Genomic DNA, 19,335 nt, shown 5'->3' with positions numbered 1-19,335 from the left:
GTTGAAAAATCATTCTGTGAACTTTTTTTTTTTTTTTTTTGTTACGGTATGCACTTTATTTTCCTTGCAAGAAACACTGACTCCTCTGTAGAAAGTTACATTCTTTGAACGTATTCATGCCTAGCCTTGGGATTACTAACCTCTAATTAGAATATTTTGTCAATTGAAATTTTAACTTTTGTACGTTTCTCAAAGACGAGACCATTTCTTCTTTCATGATCTAGCCATTATTAGATTGGCTTTCTCGAAAGACTGGTGCTGTACGAAACCAAGAGATTACGAATTAACGATACTCGTGATACAAACAATGGCATGAAAGCAACTTCTAGCCCCATTATCCAATGTGGGTATTCATACTTCTCCATTTTGTTAAATCATATATGTCGAACCCGCATGGTGTTGAGAAGATGTATTGAAAGGAAAGGATTTTAAGCATAATTATAAGACTTAGAAGTCCTCATCTAGAGTTATAAATGCCATAAAATTTATTGATGTACAAGAATATGAATAAAGAGACTTGTTGTGTAAAAAAAAATGCATTACTTCAATACATTTTATTTAAACTAAATTGTATTGTTGTTTAATTATTTTTTATAGATTAAATTTCGCTATTTGTTGGTTTCATTTAAGTAAAAATCACTTTAAAAATAATTATTGCCACATTATTCAATATGGGCGTTCATGCTTCTTGATTTTGTTAAATTATACACTCCTTCCCTGGAAAACAGATTTACTGAACCTTGAGTGAATTTGGAAATAGCTCTACTCTCAGGAATACTGCCAGTTAATGTTAATGTAAACTAGATGAACCCTTGTTATGGAACTATGGCTAACTGTTTATACGAAATTCACATACAAATTCATTTGGCTAACTGTTTATACGAAATTCGCATACAAATTCATGAGCACTGTTATTCTATTCTGGGTGTCCCATTCACAGCGGACCCCTCCCCGTCCAACCAAAATGCCCTTCTGGTTCTTCCGTTTACCTTTCTCGGCTGTCAAGAGGCGTGTCAAAGAAGATTAGCATCGATACCGTCATGCATGGCGTATATCAAAACAGCAGCAACGTCCAGGAGATGATATGTATAGTCAACATTATTAACATTAATAATTCTTATTTAACCTAGAAAAACATAAAGTAAAGCGCAAACTGTGAGAAAGTGCTGAGAAGCTTCAATAGAAAAGGAAAGAACATGCATCGTGTTAATTATTGCATCTCTTATCTCCATAGTCAAGTCTTATTTCAACAGAGAATTGAAGTGAAAAAATAATATGAGAGAGAGACTCAAACTTCTCTCCCAAGCGTCTAACTACTCTGAGCATAGAAAAGGAAAATATATGTATATATGTACTATGTTTTAGCATCTTCTGGATGATCTCTGGTTTTGGTCTACTGATAATATCAATATAAAATATATATTTGCTTATGAATATGATTATGTAAGCAAATATATCGATAATAGAGGAAGAAAAACTCTTTTTCGAGGTATATCGCTTTCATTAACTAAATTCTTCTGAATTTGCTGACCCATCACACAAAAGCAAAGGCAAAAAAATATTGATGGTCAGAAGTGTGTTGCAGTTTTATTAAAATAATATTTTTTATTTTAAAAAAATATATTTAACTTCGGATCATTGAAATGATTTAAAAATATAAAAAATTATTTTTTAAAAAATACTGTTTGAAATGCATTGCCAGCTGCCCTCAATAGCAAATGTGTCCCGCCCACTGCCCAAGCAAGACTCTTTCATTAAATCAGCACTATAAATGACTATGGCAGGGAAAGAACAATCACCATACAAATCCCTTGGTCATGGCGGAGGTAGTGAAGCTGCTTGGAGCGTTCTCCAGACCATTTGTTTTCCGAGTGATATGGGCTCTAAAAATAAAGGGCATTCCATACGAGTTCATAGAAGAAGATGTTACCAACAAAAGTCCTCTGCTTCTGAAGAACAACCCTGTTTTTAAGAAGATCCCAGTGCTTCTCCATGGCGAAAAACCTGTTTGCGAGTCCATGATTATTGTCTAATGCATCGATGAGATACGGCCCAAAATCCCTGGTTGCCCAATGACGCTAACGAGAGAGATCTGGCTCGTTTCTAGGTCAAATTTACCGACGATAAGGTAAGCAGTAGAGGCATCAGTTTACATTACATATAATATTACTATGAAACCTGACTTAAAAATATTTTAAAAAAATTTAAATTTTTTCATTTTTTATTTTAAATAAATAATTTTTAATATTTTCTGATTATTTTTAATTTCAAAAATAAATTTAAAAAACTATGACAGTATATCTTAAAAATTAATTATTACTATAATCAAGCAAGCTCCTATTATTATTTTTTAAATAAATACTTAAACGAGTTCTGGCCTTTTAAAAAAATTGGTTTCTGCTGATTTGGTTAGTTCATGATCAATGATGAATCATTAGGTTGACTTCCCGAGCTGTTGTAATAAAATTGATTAAGGAAAAAAAAAAGTAAATGGAAAGGAATATAAAAGAAATACAACAGTGTTTATACACCAATCCGGAATTTAATAAAATAGCTGCATCAACCGACAACCATTATGGAGTGTTACAGTAGAAAAACAAGCTCAACAACAAGAGAAAAACCATCCATGGAATTATGGAAACGAAAAGGTGAGACATACATTGAATATCTCGCATCCAAAAGCATAATATAGGCTACTCGTTCACCAATTTCTCCCTGAAACCTTTCATAAAGAGTAGCAACTTATCATTGTCGGGAATGTTTTCTTTAATCAGAGGAACTTCAATGAAATTCTGCGCCCAAGCATGCAATCGAGGCAGTGTGCTTGGTTCAAGAAGTTTCACACCCGCTGCTTCTTCAATGTCTGGAAGCCAATAAGCGAAGAGTCCATAAGAGATGTCAACTAGGTTTATGCTGTCACCACCAAAAAACTTCTTGTCCCCGAGACCTTGCTCTTCTAAGACTCTCAACACTTCCACCACTTCTTTCACTGCCTTCTCTAGCTCTTCTCCACTAGCTCGGAAAAGGGCACCAAAGCCAGCACTCTAAACAATGAAAGAATTCAATTTACATGCAACAGAACAGAGATAAATGGATAGATATTAGAAGGTGTTTATCCTTAGGAGAGTAAAAATAAAAGAAGGCAAGTTATGAGAAATTTTTAATTATTATTCCACTTTAAGAACAAGAAGAAGAAAATGTTTTTGTGGAATCAATTGTTTTTTCCCAGGACTGCTACCAGATCAAATTAAACATTGTAGGCCTCATGAACAGTTACAAAATATATCCAAGAAGATGGATCTTGTTACCTTGGTAGCTCCATATTGAATCCAAAACCGAGCCATGGCTCTCTCGTAAGGATCTGTCGGTAGCAATGGATTCTCCGGCCATGTTTCCTCGATGTATTCAAGGATAACAAGAGACTCCGCCATCGGCTTGCCACCATGGACGAGTACAGGGATTTTCTTGTAAACTGGGTTATACTTCAATAGCAGTTCACTTTTATTGGTGAGGTCTTCTTCAATATGCTCAAACTCCACGCCCTTTAGTTTCAGAGCCCATATAACTCTGTAACAAAAAGGGCTAGCCCAGAAACCATGCAGCTTCACATCTGTCATCGTTCCAATGAGATCAGCATGCAAGGTCTCCTGCTGTGCCAAGTCTTCTTATAGCGACTTTTGCCCTGGGCAATAAGTTCGAGTTTGAAAGTTTTGGATGGAAGAAACATTATTATTATTATTATTATTATTATTATCAAAAAAATTTAAAATGCATGGAAAATACTGTAGTTTTCCATATTTTTTTTTAAATTAAATTTTTATTTTTTAAAAAAAATTATTTTTACTAATTTTTTAAATATTAAATTGATTGAAAACTTAACTACGTTTCTTTCAAACATTATAAATTACTATAATATTTTTCTATATTGTTTTTTACTTTCTTTTTATGATTTATTTTTTTTTCAAACTGGTTTTTATCGATTTATTTTTTTTATATTAAACTGGTTGTGAATTTATCTTTATAATTTTTTTAAAAATAACATTATGGATTATTACAGTGTTTTTCCAATATAATTTTTGTTTTGCTATAGTGTTTCTAACATGTTTTTGTTTTAAATTAACTTTGTTGAATTTATTTTTTTAATATTGAGCTGATTGGGAATTTAACTTCAGTTTTCCTCATATGTTTTTTTTTTCAATTTTTTTTCAAAATTGTCTTCTTTTTTTTTTTCAATTATTTTTGTCAATTTTTTTTTACTATTGAGCTTATTAAGAATTTAGTTTTTTTCTTAAAAAAAACTGTGAATTGTTTCAGTATTTTTCCACATGGTTTTTTTATATATTTTTTTTATTTTTTCATAATTATCTTTGTTGATTTTATTTTTTTCATATTGAGCTGACTAAGATTTTAGTTTTGTAGTTCTTTAAAACATCGTGGATTACTACAGTATTTTCCCACATAATTTTTGTCTTACTACAATGTTTCTTTACATGTTTTTTTAATGTTTGTTTAAATTGTCTTTATCAAATTTATTTTTTTATATAGAGTTGGTTCAAAATTTAGCTTTGTTGTTTTTTCCTTTAAAACATCGTTGATTGCTGTAATTTTTCCCCACATGATTATTTTTGTTATGATTTTTTTTAAAATTATTTTTGTCAATTTTATTATTTTTAATATTAAGCTAGTTGAAAATTACAACTGTAGAATTTCTCATGAAACACGATAGATTGTTATAATGTTTCCATGCATGGTTTTTTTGTGATATTTTTCAAAATTATCTTTGTTGATCTTATTTTTTAATATTGAACTAGTTGAGAATTACAATTGTATATTTCCTCACAAAACACTATAGATTGCTATAGTATTTTACTAAATGATTTTAATATTAAGTTGTTTGAGAATTTAGCTTTAACTTTTCTGTCTTGTTTTTTTATCAATTTTTTTTATTTTTTTTGCTTTTTTTTTCAAATTTGTCTTTTTTTTTCTTTTATTTTGTGTTGTTTTTTTTAGAATTATTTTTATCAATTTTATTTTTTTAATATTGAGTTGGTTGAGAATTTACCTTTGGTGTTTTTTTTTAAAACACTGTAAATTGTTACAATGTTTCTCCATGTGGTTTTTTTATGATTTTTTTTTAAAGTATCTTTGTCAATTTTATTTTTCTTATATTGAGCTGGTTGATAATTTAGCTTTGTAGTTTTTTTCTTTAAAACACTGTGGATTCCATAGTATTCCCCTGCATAATTTTTTTTGTTATAATTTTTTTAATTTTTTTTAATTTTTTAATATTAAACTAGTTGAAAATTATAATTTTAAAATTCTTTGTTTTTTTTATTGCAAGTATTGACTTGATCCTTAACTTTGATTCTGATTTTTTTTAATTTAACTTGGACATTGTAATTTGCAAGTAATTCTTGAATAATCTCATATTTACACATTAACAATATACTAAAAGGATTCAAATCTTATATTTGCACATTAACAATATACTAAAAGGATTCAATGCCCTTGTTATTGTTTACCTAGACACAGAGCACTATGGATTGGAGCAATGTAATGGTAGACCCAAGTGCTACTTAGCGCTTAGATCTTGGTAAAATGCCAGATTGGCTATAGAATCTGCAGCGCCACGTGGCGCTTGGAAAAATCTGAGCACCACCTGACCCTTAGGCAACTCCAAGCACCACCTGGCGCTCGGATCTTGACAAAAAGCCCGATTGACTATGGCAACCCAACTGCCACGTGGTGTAAGAGCAACTCAATTGTTACTAAGCCACGTGGCGCCTTCCATTATTATTATAATATTATTACTTATAATAAAAATAGTATTATTTATACCATAACGATAATATTTTTAATATCTACAATATTAATTATAAATAAAATAATATTATTTATAGTACAAATAATATTATTTTATTTTAAATTTTAATAACAATAATAATATTTTTTAACGCAAATACTATTCATTATACAAATAAAAATATTTTTGATATTAATACTTTTAATTATAATAAAAAATAAAATATTTATAACACAAATAATATTATTTTTAATAGTAATATTTTTAATTATAGTAAAAATAAAAATATTTAAAATCCTTCATTAGGACTCAATAAAATTAGGTTACGCCAAACCCATTAAGCTGGGTATATGACGCTGGACTCAAGACAATCAAATCATGCCCCAGACCTGAGATAATTGAGCGCTTGGGCTGCTCTAATGCGAGGAGCAGACCAAAGCACCACATGCACTTGGATCTTAGCAAACGACCTGATTAGCTATAACAACCTCGCTAACACTTGACACTCAGGTTCGGATGTGTCTATGTCCAACCACATATATGTTTATATAATAATATATATTATAAATATTATTTTCCTCTTATAATTCAAAGTCTTCATATCAAAAATATTATTATTTGTGTTATAAATATTATTACTTTTATTGTAAGCTGAAGTATTAATATAAAAAATATTATTATTTATGTTGTAATCATCCTTGAAATTCTTAATATAATTATTTATGTTATAAATATAATTATTTTTATTATAATTAATTGTATGAATATTAGAAATATTATTTTTTGTGTTATAATTATTTTTATTTTTATTATGATTAAGAGTATTAATATTAGAAATATTATTTTTTGTGTTATAATTATTTTTATTTTTATTATGATTAAGAGTATTAATATTACAATTAGTATTATTTGTGCTTTAATTATTTTTTTTTTATTGTGATTAGGAGTATTAATATTAGAAATAGTATTATTAATATTTTTTATTATCATTAAAAGTATGAACGTGTTCACGCCCAACCCGATGTTGAGCCTAAACGCGTCCACGCCCATTTTCTAGTGGGTTAGACACAACAATGCCAAAATCCAAGTTGGATATGGATGCATTCACATTCACATCTAAGTGGGGCTAGATATGTCCATGCTCAAATCCAAGTTGAGTCTAGATGCTTCCACACTTGCCTCTAAGTTGAGTCTGGATGTATCCGCGCTCAACCACATGTATTAATATAATAATATGTGTTATAAATATTTTTTTTTCTTATAATTTAAAGTGTTCAGATTAAAAATAATATTATTTATATTATAAATATTATTATTTTTATTACAATTAATAAACTTAAAAAAATATTATGTTTTATATTATAAATTTTTAAAGTAGTTTTTATGAAAATAAAAAGCAAGCCCGTTTTTTAACAGGGGGGTTTAACTAGTAATGATGAAATGAGATTCATCAAACAAAAAAAACAAAGAAAAGAAACAAGATTCGTTTCAAACAAATTTGAAGATATGTTAAAATCAATGAATATCACAATCTTATTAACTATTCAAAGTTTTTTATTTTTTTTCTTGAAAATTCGTTAAAATTAATGAATATTGTTGAAAATTCATTCTATGAATTTTATTTTTTTTGTTACAGTGTACAATTTATTTTCCTTGCAAGAAACATTTGACTAGTCTATAGAAAGTTACGTTCTTTGAACGTATTCATGCCTAGCCTTGGATTGGTAATCCAGTGTTAATCAACCACGAAAAGTATGAGGGTCAACGAACTCAGGATATTCTAAGCTTGCAGCCTAATTAAAATTTATTGACTCAACAACATATATAAAAGGTCTTGCTTAGATAACCCTGGTCAGGAGAAAAATCCATCCAGCGTTCTCTTGGTCCATACATGTTTATACATGAATTTTGGCTAAGTGTTTTACGAAATCCACATACAAATTCATGAGCACTGTTATTCTATTCTGTGTGTCCAATTCACAGCAGACGCCTCCCCGTCCAACTAAAATGCCCTCCTGTTCTTCCGTTTACCTTTCTTGGCTGTCAAGAGGCGTGCCAAAGAAGATTAGCATCGATACCATCATGCATGGCGTTTAGCAAAACAGCAAAGTCCAGGAGATGATAAGATATTCAACTTTATTAACATTAATAATGCTTATTTAACCCAGAAAAACATGAAGTAAATCGCAAACTGTGAGAAATTGCTGGGAAACTTCAATAGAAAAGGAAAGAGCACGCATCGCGTTAATTGTTGCATTTCTAATCTCCATAGTCAAGTCTTATTTCGACAGAGAATTGAGGTGAAAAAAGAGCGTTTGAAGCATTCCCAGCTGCCCTCAATAGCAAATGTGTACTGCCAATTGCCCAAGCAAGACTCTTTCATTAAATCAGCACAATAAATGACTATGGCATGTAAAGAGCAATCACCATACAAATCCCTTGGTCATGGCGGAGGTAGTGAAGCTGCTTGGAGCATTCTCCAGACCATTTGTTTTCCGAGTGATATGGTCTCTAAAAATAAAGGGCATTCCATATGAGTACAGAAGAAGATGTTACCAACAAAAGTCCTCTGCTTCTGAAGAATTAACCCTGTGCTTAAGAAGATCCCAGTGCTTCTCCATGGCGAAAAACCAGTTTGCGAGTCCATGATTATTGTCTAATACATCGATGAGATATGGCCCCAAAATCCCTTGCTGCCCAAAGACCCCTACGAGAGAGCTCTCGCTCGTTTCTGGGTCAAATTTACCGACGATAAGGTAAGGTAAAGAGTACAGTCATCATTTTACATCATATAAAATATTACTATGAAACCGGATTTAAAAATATTTTTTAAAAAATTTAATATTTTTTATTGTTTATATTAAATTAATAATTTTTAATATTTTAAAATATATTTTCGAGTATATTTTAAAAGTATTTTTAAAATTTTTTAATTTTTTATTTTAAAATACTAATTTTTAGTATTTTCATATTCTTTTAATATGTTAAATTTAAGAATTTTTTAAAAAATAAAAAAATATTATTTTAATATATTTTCAAATAAAAAAACTTTAAAAATCATTACTTGAACTTTCAAATACCCTTTATTTATTATTGTTGTTGTTGTTAATAGAAACATAAAAATATTTATTTTAAATTAATTTTTTAATGTTTTTATATTATTTTTAATTTCAAAAATAAATTTTAAAAAATATAAAAGTATATCTTAAAAATTATTAATTACTATAATATCAAACAAGCTTTAATTATTATTTTTAAATAAATACTTAAACTAGTTCTGGGCTTTTAAAAAAAATTGGTTTCTGCTGATGTGGTTAGTTCATGATCGATGATGAATTATTAGGTTGACTTGCCAAGCTGTTCTAGTAAAATTTATTAAGGAAAAAAAAGTAAATGGAAATGAATATAAAAGAAAGACAACAGTGTTTATACACCAATCCGGAATTTAATGCAATAGCTCTGCATCAACCATTATGGAGTGTTACAGTAGAAAAACAAGCTCAGCTACATGGAATATTTCGCATCCAAAAGCATAATATAGGCTACTTGTTCATCATTTTCTCCCTCACACCTTTCATATGGAGTAGCAACTTATCATTGTCGGGAATGTTTTCTTTAATCAGAGGAACTTCAATGAAATTCTGGGCCCAAGCATGCAATCGAGGCAGTGTGCTTGGTTCCAAAACTTTCACACCCGCTGCTTCTTCAATGGCTTCAAGCCAACAAGTGAAGAGTCCATATGAGATGTCAACTAGATTTATGCTGTCACCGCCAAAAAACTTCTTGTCCCCGAAACCTTGCTCTTCTAAGACTCTCAGCACTTCCACCACTTCTTTCACTGCCTTCTCTAGCTCTTCTCCACTAGCTCGGAAAAGGGCAACTAAGGCAGCACTCTAGATAATGAAAGAATTCAATTTACATGCAACAGAACAGAGATAAATGGATAGATATTGGAAGGTGTTTAGCCTTAGGAGAGTAAAAATAAAAGAAGGCAAGTTATGAGAAATTTTTAATTATTATTCCACTTTAAGAACAAGAAGAAGAAAATGTTTTTTGCAATCAATTGTTTTTTTTTGCAGGACTGCTACCAGATCAAATTAAACATTGTAGGCCTCATGAACAGTTACAAAATATATCCAAGAAGATGGATCTTGTTACCTTGGTAGCTCCATATTGAATCCAAAACCGAGCCATGGCTCTCTCGTAAGGATCTGTCGGTAGCAATGGATTCTCCGGCCATGTTTCCTCGATGTATTCAAGTATAACAAGAGACTCCGCTATTGGCTTGCCACCATGGACGAGTACAGGGATTTTCTTGTAAACTGGGTTATACTTCAATAGCAGTTCACTTTTATTGGTGAGGTCTTCTTCAATATACTCAAACTCCACGCGCTTTAGTTTCAGAGCCCATATAACTCTGTAACTAAAAGGGCTAGTCCAGGAACCATGCAGCTTCACATCTGCCATCCTTCCAATGAGATCAGTATGCAAGGTCTACTGCCGTGCCAAGTTTTCTTATAGCGACTCTTGGCTTGCGCAATAAGTTTTGGATGCAAGAAACATTTTTTTCTATTGCACGTATTGACTTGACTTGGTCCATAACTTTGAGTCTGATGTTTTTTAATTTAACTTGACATCGTAATTTGCAAGTAATTTTTGAATAATCTCGGATGTGCACATGATGATTGAACGAGATTCATCAAACAAACAAAAAACAAAGAAAAGAAACAAGATTCATTTCAAACAAATTTGAAGGTATGCTAAAATTAATGAAAATCACAATCTGATTAAGTTTTCGAAGATTTTTAGTTTTTCACTTGATAATATGTTAAAATTAATGAATATCATTGAAAATTCATACTATGAACTTGTGTTTTTTTTTTTTTGGTTTGTTCATCACGGTGTGCTGTTTATTTTCCTTGCAAGAAACACTGACTACTCTGTAGAAAGTTATATTCTTTGAACGTATTCATGCCTAGCCTTCGGCTTAGGTGGTGCATATGGACACACTTAGTCATGAACCTGTCTGGTTAGTCATGAACCTGTCTGGCTTTTGAAGAAATCTCAGTGCCCATCTCCATGAAATGCCTACCAATATCATGATGTTATTGAATTCAGAAAAGCAGAAATAAACTATCCCTGATTTGACAACCTTTTTCTTGCAAAATAATCCATTGGCTATCTGCATTGATCACTAATTAACTACAAACTAAAACTATCAGCTTTTTTAATGTTGAGGTTTATAGTATAATAAGTTAAATCTTAAATTTATTTTTTAGAGTTTATGAGCTCCAAGTATTATAAATTTTAGAATTATTAAAAATTTATTTAGTTATTAATTTTAAAATCTTATAGGATTAATTAATGTACATGTAAGCTAATAACATAAAACATCTATAATTATTAAAAAAAAAATTATCGTTTTCATATGCTGGAATTATTTTACATTTCTTTATAATTCATTGGAATTGAACTACTGTGTTTTTTGTAATTTTTATTTTGATATTTAAATTTTTATTTTGTGTAATCTAGTTTTTCCATGTATAAATTAGTTTCAAATTACATTTTTTTAAAAAAAAAAATGTTGAATTGAAATATAGAAAACTACAGAAAAAATATCGAGTAGGTTAAAAATTTTCTTAAAACATTCATTTTAATTCTTCCATGTTTTTTAGATATTAGATGATCAATTCTTTAAATTTAAAGAAAATATATTTTGATACCTAATTTTATTTTATTTTTTTCTAGTTATTTTCTACTGAAAGAGAGAGAGAAAGTCATCAAATTCCAACTTAAATGGAAAAAGTTGTCAATGAAAAAGATTTTGACCACCAGAACAATTTATTTTTATATCAAAATATTTCATATAAAAAGAGAGTCATGTTTGGGTGTTTGTTTATCTTTAAAACACCTCAAACAACAAATTTATGCTAGTGAAAATTTTTTGTTTCTGTGTTTTAGGGTTTTGTGGTGATTTATTGAGTTTTTGGAAATCATAGATTTATTTAATAAGGTTTTTACAGTATTTTCAATATATTTTGAGTCAAATTAGGTTGAAAATGAGATTTTTAATTAAAAAAAGATTTTATTTTTTTAACCACCATAGTAGTTGGATTCTAGGTTTTGCAGGCTATGTGTTTATATATATATATATAATTAGAGCGGATAATATGTTGTTAACCTCATTAAACTTTTTTTTTTTTAAATAAAGGCTTGTGTGTGGATCGTTGTTTTATTAGGTCATGCATTAGGTCTGCCTTGATTTTTTTTTAATTTTTGTTTTTTTAAAAAGTAATATGCTATTCGTGTATATTTTTTCAAATAAATTTTGGGTTTATATTTTAAAAATATTGTGATTATTTTAAAAAGATATTGAGTGTGTTTAATTTTTAGAGAGATGAGTATAATTTACTTGTGATTTTTTCTTAATTTTGTATATATTAATTTTTTTAATATGATTTTTTATAAGGTTTTTTTATATATGTAGCCTTGCATTTTTTTTAAAAAAAATTATTGTTTAGTAAATTTTATGCGCGTGTTAATTTATATTATAAATTTTACGTGTTTTTATTTTATAAATTAATTTTGATAAAAAAATTCATTAGATATAATAAGGTAAATTACTCTTATTATAATGTTAAATATCTTGATTTTTATTTTTAGCTTAGTTTTTTTAATTTCATTTTTGTCCATTGTTGATGATTTTTTTTGCATTGCTTTACATAATAGTTATTGGATTATTTAATTAGATGCATACATAAGTTATTTGATTTATACTGAGAAGTTTTTTTAGTATAAAAAACACTTAGAAGAACTCTGTATATTCAATTTTATTTATCTTTTGATGTTCAAGATTTGATATTTATTTTTATAATTTTTAGTTTATTTTTGAATTTTTTATGAAAGTTTTAGTTTTTTAAGTTTTATTATTCAATCTAAGTTTAAAATGTATTATTTTTTCTTTGTTCTTTATTAATATTCTTATTCTCTTTAATTTAACTCTCAAAACTAAAATTCGTTATTGTTTTTCAATTTATTTTTATTGCAATTTTTAACACTTATTGTTTTTATTTTGGATTTTTTATGTTTTTATTTTTGTAATTTTAACCCTCATTATTTTTATATATTTAGTTTTTTTAGTCTTATAACTCAAATTATAATTTATATTATTCATTGGAGACTTTTCTTCTTGGCTGTGCAAATAAATGGAAAATTAGAAGAGGAACAGTCAAAGTTAGGCTGCATGGTTTGACGAAGGTATTTTTCTGCCCCATCTTATCCATGGCCGCCTCTGTTCAAGCTGAGATTGCCCTTGAAAATCCTGAGATAATTGAAAAATTATTTTTATTAAATTTATTTTTTTTATATTGAGTTGGTTAAAAATTTAAATTTATTACTTTTAAAAATATTGTTGATTGTTATAATTTTTTTCAAAATTATCTTTGTTGATTTTATTATTTTTAATATTGAGCTGGTTAAAAATTACAACTATAGATTTTCTCATGAAACACTATAGAATAATACAGTGTTTCCTTGTATGTTTTTTTTGTGATATTTTTTAAAATTATCTTTGTTGATCTTATTTTTTTTTTAATATTGAGCTAGTTAAGAATTGCAATTGTATATTTTCTTACAAAAGACTATAAATTACTATAGTGTTTTTCTAAATCATTTTAATTTTGAGCTAGTTGAGAATTTAGCTTTAACTTTTGCGACATGTTTTTTTATCCATTTTTTTCTTTTTTTTTGTGTTGTTTTTTTAGAATTTTTTTTGTCGATTTTATTTTTTCAATATTAAACTTGTTGAGAATTTAGCTTTATAGTTTTTTCTTTTAAAACACTGTGGATTGCTACAGTGTTTTTCCATATGGTTTTTTTTCTTTTTTTTATGATTTTTTTATAGAATTATCTTTGTCGATTTTATTTTCCTCATATTGAGCTGGTTGAAAATTTAGCCTTGTAGTTTTTTTTTAAAAACACTGTGGATTGCACAGTATGCCCCTACATGATTTTTTTTATTGTGATTTTTTTCAAAATTATCTTTATTGATTTTATTATGTTTAATATGGAGCTGATTGAGAATTACAACTTTAAAATTCCTTGTGGTTTTTCTATTGCAAGTATTGACTTGATTCTTAACTTTGATTTTGATTTTTCTAAAATTTCACTTGGACATCGTAATTTGCAAGTAATTCTTGAATAATCTCATATATGCACATTAACAATATATTAAAAGTGCTTAATATCCCTGTTATTGTTTACATAAACACAAAGCACTATGGATTGGAGCAGTGTAACGATAGTCCAGCCCTTGCCACAAAGAGTTGCAAGGGTAATGGGGGAAGGATGGAGTTTTTTTTTTGCTGGGGTGCATTTGGTATTGAAGAGGGGTGCATATATTATTTTTCTCTTATAAGGGGAGAAAATTGTCAGCACAAGTTTTGGTGGAGCTGTAGGTCATGAGGAGTAGGCACTTGGTGCTGGCGCTGCCCACACAAGGACAGCTAGTGCTTAGGGTGCCCGACCCTTACGCAGGGTGGACTGAGCGCCATATGGCTCCTGCGCAGCCCTGTCCTTGCGTTGGGCAGACCCAAGTGCTACTCAACGCTTGAGTCCTGGAAATAGGCCGGATAGGCTATAGAATCCCCAGTGTCACGTGGCGCTTAGAAAAATCCTAGCGACACCTGGCCCTTAAGCAACTCCAATGCAAGGAGCGAACCCAAGTGCCACTTGGTGCTCGGGTCTTGGCAAAAAGTTCTATTGGCTATGACAACCCAACTGCTATGTGGTGTAAGGGCAACCCAATCGCCACTACGCCACGTGATATTAGTAATATAACACAAATAAAATTTTTAAAATAATACTATTTTTAAAAATAACAAATAATACTATTTTTAATAGTAATACTTTTAAGTATAGTAAAAATTAAAATTTTTAAAATTTTTCATCAAGACTCAATAAAATTGTATTACGCCAAATCTATTGAGCTAGGTATATGACGCTGGACTCAAGACAATTAGATCCTGCCTACACCTAAGATAATTGGACCCTTTGTCATGACCCATGTGTTACATGGCGCTTGGGCATGCTATAGTGCCATCTAGTGCTTGGGTGGCTCTAATGCAAGGAGCAAATCCAAGCGCCACCTCCACTTGAATCTTGGCAAATGGCTCGATTGGCTATAGTAGCCCTGTTGATGCTTGACACTTAGGTTCGAAAGTGTCCGCGCCCAACCACATATGTGTTTATATAATAACATGTGTTATAAATATTATTTTTCTCTTATAATTCAAAGTGTTCATATAAAAAATATTATTATTTATGTTATAAATATTATTATTTTTATTATAATTAATTGTATGAATATTAAAAATATTATCATTTTTATTTTTATTATGATCAAGAGTATTAATATTATAAATAGTATTATTTGTGTTTTAATTATTTTTATTTTTATTATGATTAAGAGTATTAATATTAAAAATAATATTTTTATTTTTATTACCATAAAAAATATGGGTGCATCCACATCTAACCCGATGTTAAGTCTGGATACATCCCCGCTTATTTTCAAGTGGGGTGGGGCACGGTAATGCTAAAATCTAAGTTGGATATGGATGCGTGCATCCTCACACCCAAGTGGAACTGGATGCATCTATGATCTTGCTTGAAAGGCGTTGGTTGATTGACTTCGCCAGCTATCAAAGTTAGGTCTGAACGTTTTCATGGTTATCTTCAAATTGAGTCTGGACTTGTCCGCGCTCAACCACGTGTGTTAATATAATAACGGGGTGCCACGGTGTGCGGTTTATTTTCCATGCAAGAAACACTGATTACTCTGTAGAAAGTTACGTTCTCTGAACGTATTCATGCCTAGCCTTCGGATTAGGTGGTGGATATGGACACACTTAGTCATGAACCTGTCTGGCTTTCGAACTTCAAAGAAATCTCAGCGCCCATCTCCAAGACCTGACATGCCTACCAATATCATGATGTTATTGAATTAAGAAAAGCAGAAATAAACTATCCCTGATTTGACAACCCTTTTCTTTTGTTAACCTCTTCCAAATAATCCATTGACTATATGAATTGAACATAATTTTCCAAAATGAATAGTAAATTAGAAACATTAAAAAAAAGGTTGCCCTGGCATGGGATGCATCAGTTTTTATTGCAATATATCAAAGATTTTGAAGGTGATTGTCTGAGTAAACAACTTGCAGGCAGCTGTCTTGTCTAATGGTGATGGTGGCAAGCATGAGGTGATTTGACGAACATCTCTCTCCTTCCTTTGAAGTAGTCCAGGATTTGATCATGATTCGGGAGATTGTCTTCAATTACAGGAATTTCCCTAAAATTCTTCATCCACGCATGCAAGAGAGGAAATGTATCAGCTTGAACAAACTTGACGCCAACAATCTCCTCCATAGCTGCTAGTGTATGAATGATCCATCCCAAGGCAATATCTGCAAGTCCAATTCTGTCTCCACTAAGAAATTTTTGCTCTCCATGTCCATGCTCTTCTATGATTCTCAAGGTCTGGAGGTTGTCGTTTATTGCCTTTTCCTGTTGCTCTCCAACATACGTGAAGAAACTCACCATCGGTTTAGTCTACAAGCACAAAAGTGGCCAAGTCAATAAAAGTAGGGCTCGAAGCTGGGTTCATCTTCATTGGAAGTTCATATAAGAAAAAAAAAAAAAGAACAGAGGAAGGAAAAACAGAAAGATACAGGCCAAACCGAAACCAGGTTTGATCCTACATGCGGGGGCGGAGCAAGAAAAAAAAATTATGGGGGGCCAAATTAAAAGAATTATTTTAAAAGGGCTAAAATTTCAGTTATTTTACTACTAAAACTATAAACATTAACAAAGAAGGGGCTGGAAAAAACATTTCCCTCAAGGGGCCAGCTTTCCCCTGCCTCCGCCACTGCCTGCATGTATATATAAAGAATTAAAGGGAAACTTTAAAAACAGTTGAGACCATTCTACTAAATAGATTAGACCAAGTTCGCTTTTCTTGCAAAAATGGCAGGCTTATAAATTATATTCTGAATAATCTTGACGAAATGTACTTACCATTTCGTCGATGAATTTTGCCCAGAACCTAACCAGGGATCTCTCATGCGGATCCTTCGGCAGCAGTGGATTTTCTGGCCACGTATTATCAATGTACTCAAGAATCACCATGGACTCTGCTATTGGTTTTCCATCATGAACAAGCACTGGGATTTTTTGGTATATTGGGTTGTACAGCAGAAGTAAGCTGCTCTTGTTAGAGAGATTCTAACTAAGATGCACAGATTGGAAATCTCAATTCCAAGGCGAGTCACCTGTTTGCTTAACTGCTTAGCTTGCTTTCATATAGATTACAGAGAATTTACTCCTGGCTCTACGCGCTGGTCTTTCCAACAGACAAGGAGAAATTGAAAAACAAATAACAATGATCACAAGTTTTATGGAAATCACCAAAATAATCTAACATCACTGGATATTTTAAGCTTGCAGCCTAATTAAAATTTATCGACTCCACAACATAAAAGGTCTGGCTTAGATAACCCTGCTCAGGAGAAAAATCCATCCAGCGTTCTCTTGGTCCCTTCATGGATAACACGTAGAGATCATGGCCTTCATGTTCGAGTCTAAGTGTCCGTGGTTGTTTTTATGTTTAAAGCAACCGCAACTAAATAATTACTTGGTAAATATAAAAACATAAAAAATTTCTAATGAGACCTATTATATATTGCGATTATAACGTAGAAAAAATAAAAGTAGTGCTTTTATTATATATTAGTTTTTGGTTGTTTTTCTTTACTTATACTATTTATTAAAATTAACAGTATTTTTTAAAAAAATTAGTGCAGTGAATTGATTAGTATTTATGTAAACGTGAATAATAATTTTTTTTGAAAAATTAGTTTAGAATGAATTAAATATAATATATTTTTTCTTTGAAAAACTAGTTTAGAATGAATTAAATTTACTCATATTATTTATTTTATGATGTAATGGTAGTAGCTAAATCTACAATATTTAAATTTAAAATCATTAATATTAATATATATATATATATATATTTTATAGTTATTTTATAACCTCAATTTAAAAATTATTTTCAATCAAACACATTAAATTATTTTTTATTTAATTTTAATTTTAATCATAATTTTAACCACATATATATACATATCAAATCAATCTCAACTAATTTTTATAAGATAATTTTTTTCAAACTACAACTATAAAACTACTATGATATCAAATAAACTCCGAAAAAAACATCTACCTCAGCGTTCTAAATGTGAATAGCACAAAACCCTCTGAATAAAAACTTTTGTTACAAAGAAGATGTTCAAACACAAAATATCTCGCAGAAGAGGGAAACAACAAAAGAGTTTTAATCCTCATCTCCACTTAATTACTAACCCATAATTAGTATATTTTGTAAATTGAAATTTTAGCTTTAGACCTTTCTCAAAGACTGAGACTATTTCTTCTTTCATGATCTAGCCATTATGAGATTGGCTTTCTCAAAAGACTGGTGCTGCACGAAACCAAGAGATCACGAATTAACGATACTCATGATACAAACAATGGCCATGAATGCAACTTCTAAACCCGTTATTCAATGTGGCAATCATGCTTCTTGATTTTGTGAAATCATACATGTCACACCCGCACGGTGTTGAGAAGATCTGTTGAGAGGAAATGATTTCTTTTTATAATCATAAAATTATAATTATAAAATTTAAAAGTTTTCGTTTAACATTATAAATACTATAAAATTTATTGATTCGCGAGAGACCAAGTAAAAAGAGTTGTTGCGCAAAAAAAAATATATTATTTTAAATTATATTTTATTTAAAATAAGTTGTATTGTTATTTAATTATTTTTTAAATTAAATTTTTATTTATTAGTTTTATTCAAGTAAAATTCATTTTAAAAAACAATCCACTAGAGGCGTTCATGCCTTTTGATTATGTTAAATTATACGCTCCTCCCCTGGAAAACAGATTTATTGAACCTTGAGTGAATTTGGAAGTAGCTCTACTCTCGGGATTACTGTCAGATAATGTTGATGTAAACTAGATGAACCCTTATTATGGTACCTTGGCTAAATGTTTATACGAAATTCACATACAAATTCATGAGCATTGTTATTCTATTCTGCGTGTCCTATTTGTTAGGAGATCCAAACATTCAAACACACATAAATTTACGTGGTTCGGTAACTTGTCTACTCCACGGAGCTACTGGTTTGTATTAATCAAGCTCAAAAGCAATACAAACAACAAAACAAGGAGGAGGAGAAAACTTCTCAACTCAACTCAACTCTCACCCTTAGCACGCTCTCTGTGTTTCTCTCTATCTCGTGCTCTATCTCAGCTATCAGTGCACCTTCTATTTATAGCTGAGGAGGGAGATGATTGTTCAACAATGGTGGGCAAGTTAGGCACCCACCATTTGACTATGACTTCAACCATGGCTGCCACCAACCATGGCTGCCACCAACCATGGCTGCCACCGTCCATTT

General features: G+C 30.2%; 3 protein-coding genes and 1 long non-coding RNA gene across 7 annotated transcripts in view; 2 read left to right on the top strand and 2 right to left on the bottom strand.

Annotated features, from left to right (window-relative positions):
- Positions 1-3,683, bottom strand: part of LOC105129375 (glutathione transferase GST 23-like) — a 12,097-nt gene extending 8,414 nt beyond the window's left edge. The window contains exons 1-2 of one of the 2 annotated variants that reach the window (XM_011031399.1): positions 3,309-3,683; positions 2,780-3,044 (exon numbers count right to left, since the gene is read on the bottom strand). In XM_011031399.1, the coding sequence (XP_011029701.1) occupies positions 2,780-3,044; positions 3,309-3,617 (574 nt within the window). In that variant the 5' untranslated portion in view covers positions 3,618-3,683. Of the gene's footprint in view, positions 1-2,538; positions 3,045-3,308 lie in introns of those variants that run through there. The other variant, XM_011031398.1, reaches the window with a different exon arrangement.
- Positions 1-10,306, bottom strand: part of LOC105129377 (glutathione transferase GST 23-like) — an 18,720-nt gene extending 8,414 nt beyond the window's left edge. Inside the window, exons 1-2 of one of the 2 annotated variants that reach the window (XM_011031401.1) lie at positions 9,962-10,306; positions 9,341-9,696 (exon numbers count right to left, since the gene is read on the bottom strand). In XM_011031401.1, the coding sequence (XP_011029703.1) occupies positions 9,346-9,696; positions 9,962-10,270 (660 nt within the window). In that variant the 5' untranslated portion in view covers positions 10,271-10,306 and the 3' untranslated portion in view covers positions 9,341-9,345. Of the gene's footprint in view, positions 1-9,197; positions 9,697-9,961 lie in introns of those variants that run through there. The other variant, XM_011031400.1, reaches the window with a different exon arrangement.
- The window catches only part of LOC105129378 (probable glutathione S-transferase), a 22,564-nt gene that overhangs the window by 1,922 nt on the left and 1,307 nt on the right, over positions 1-19,335 (top strand). The window contains exon 1 of one of the 2 annotated variants that reach the window (XM_011031404.1): positions 1,825-1,844. The exons of the other annotated variant lie outside the window; for it this stretch is intronic. The gene's annotated coding sequence lies outside the window, so the exon portion shown is untranslated. Of the gene's footprint in view, positions 1-1,824; positions 1,845-19,335 lie in introns of those variants that run through there. 2 annotated transcript variants of the gene reach the window in all.
- On the top strand, positions 2,570-9,423 carry LOC105129376 (uncharacterized). The gene is made up of 2 exons (XR_843060.1): positions 2,570-2,659; positions 9,312-9,423. It is a non-coding gene; the product is annotated as an uncharacterized LOC105129376 (long non-coding RNA).

Source organism: Populus euphratica, unplaced genomic scaffold (genome assembly GCF_000495115.2).
Source record: "Populus euphratica unplaced genomic scaffold, PopEup_1.0 scaffold18.1, whole genome shotgun sequence".
NCBI lineage: Eukaryota > Viridiplantae > Streptophyta > Magnoliopsida > Malpighiales > Salicaceae > Populus > Populus euphratica.
The sequence above is the reverse complement of the archived record's forward strand: the minus strand, read 5'-3'. Positions and strand labels throughout refer to the sequence as shown.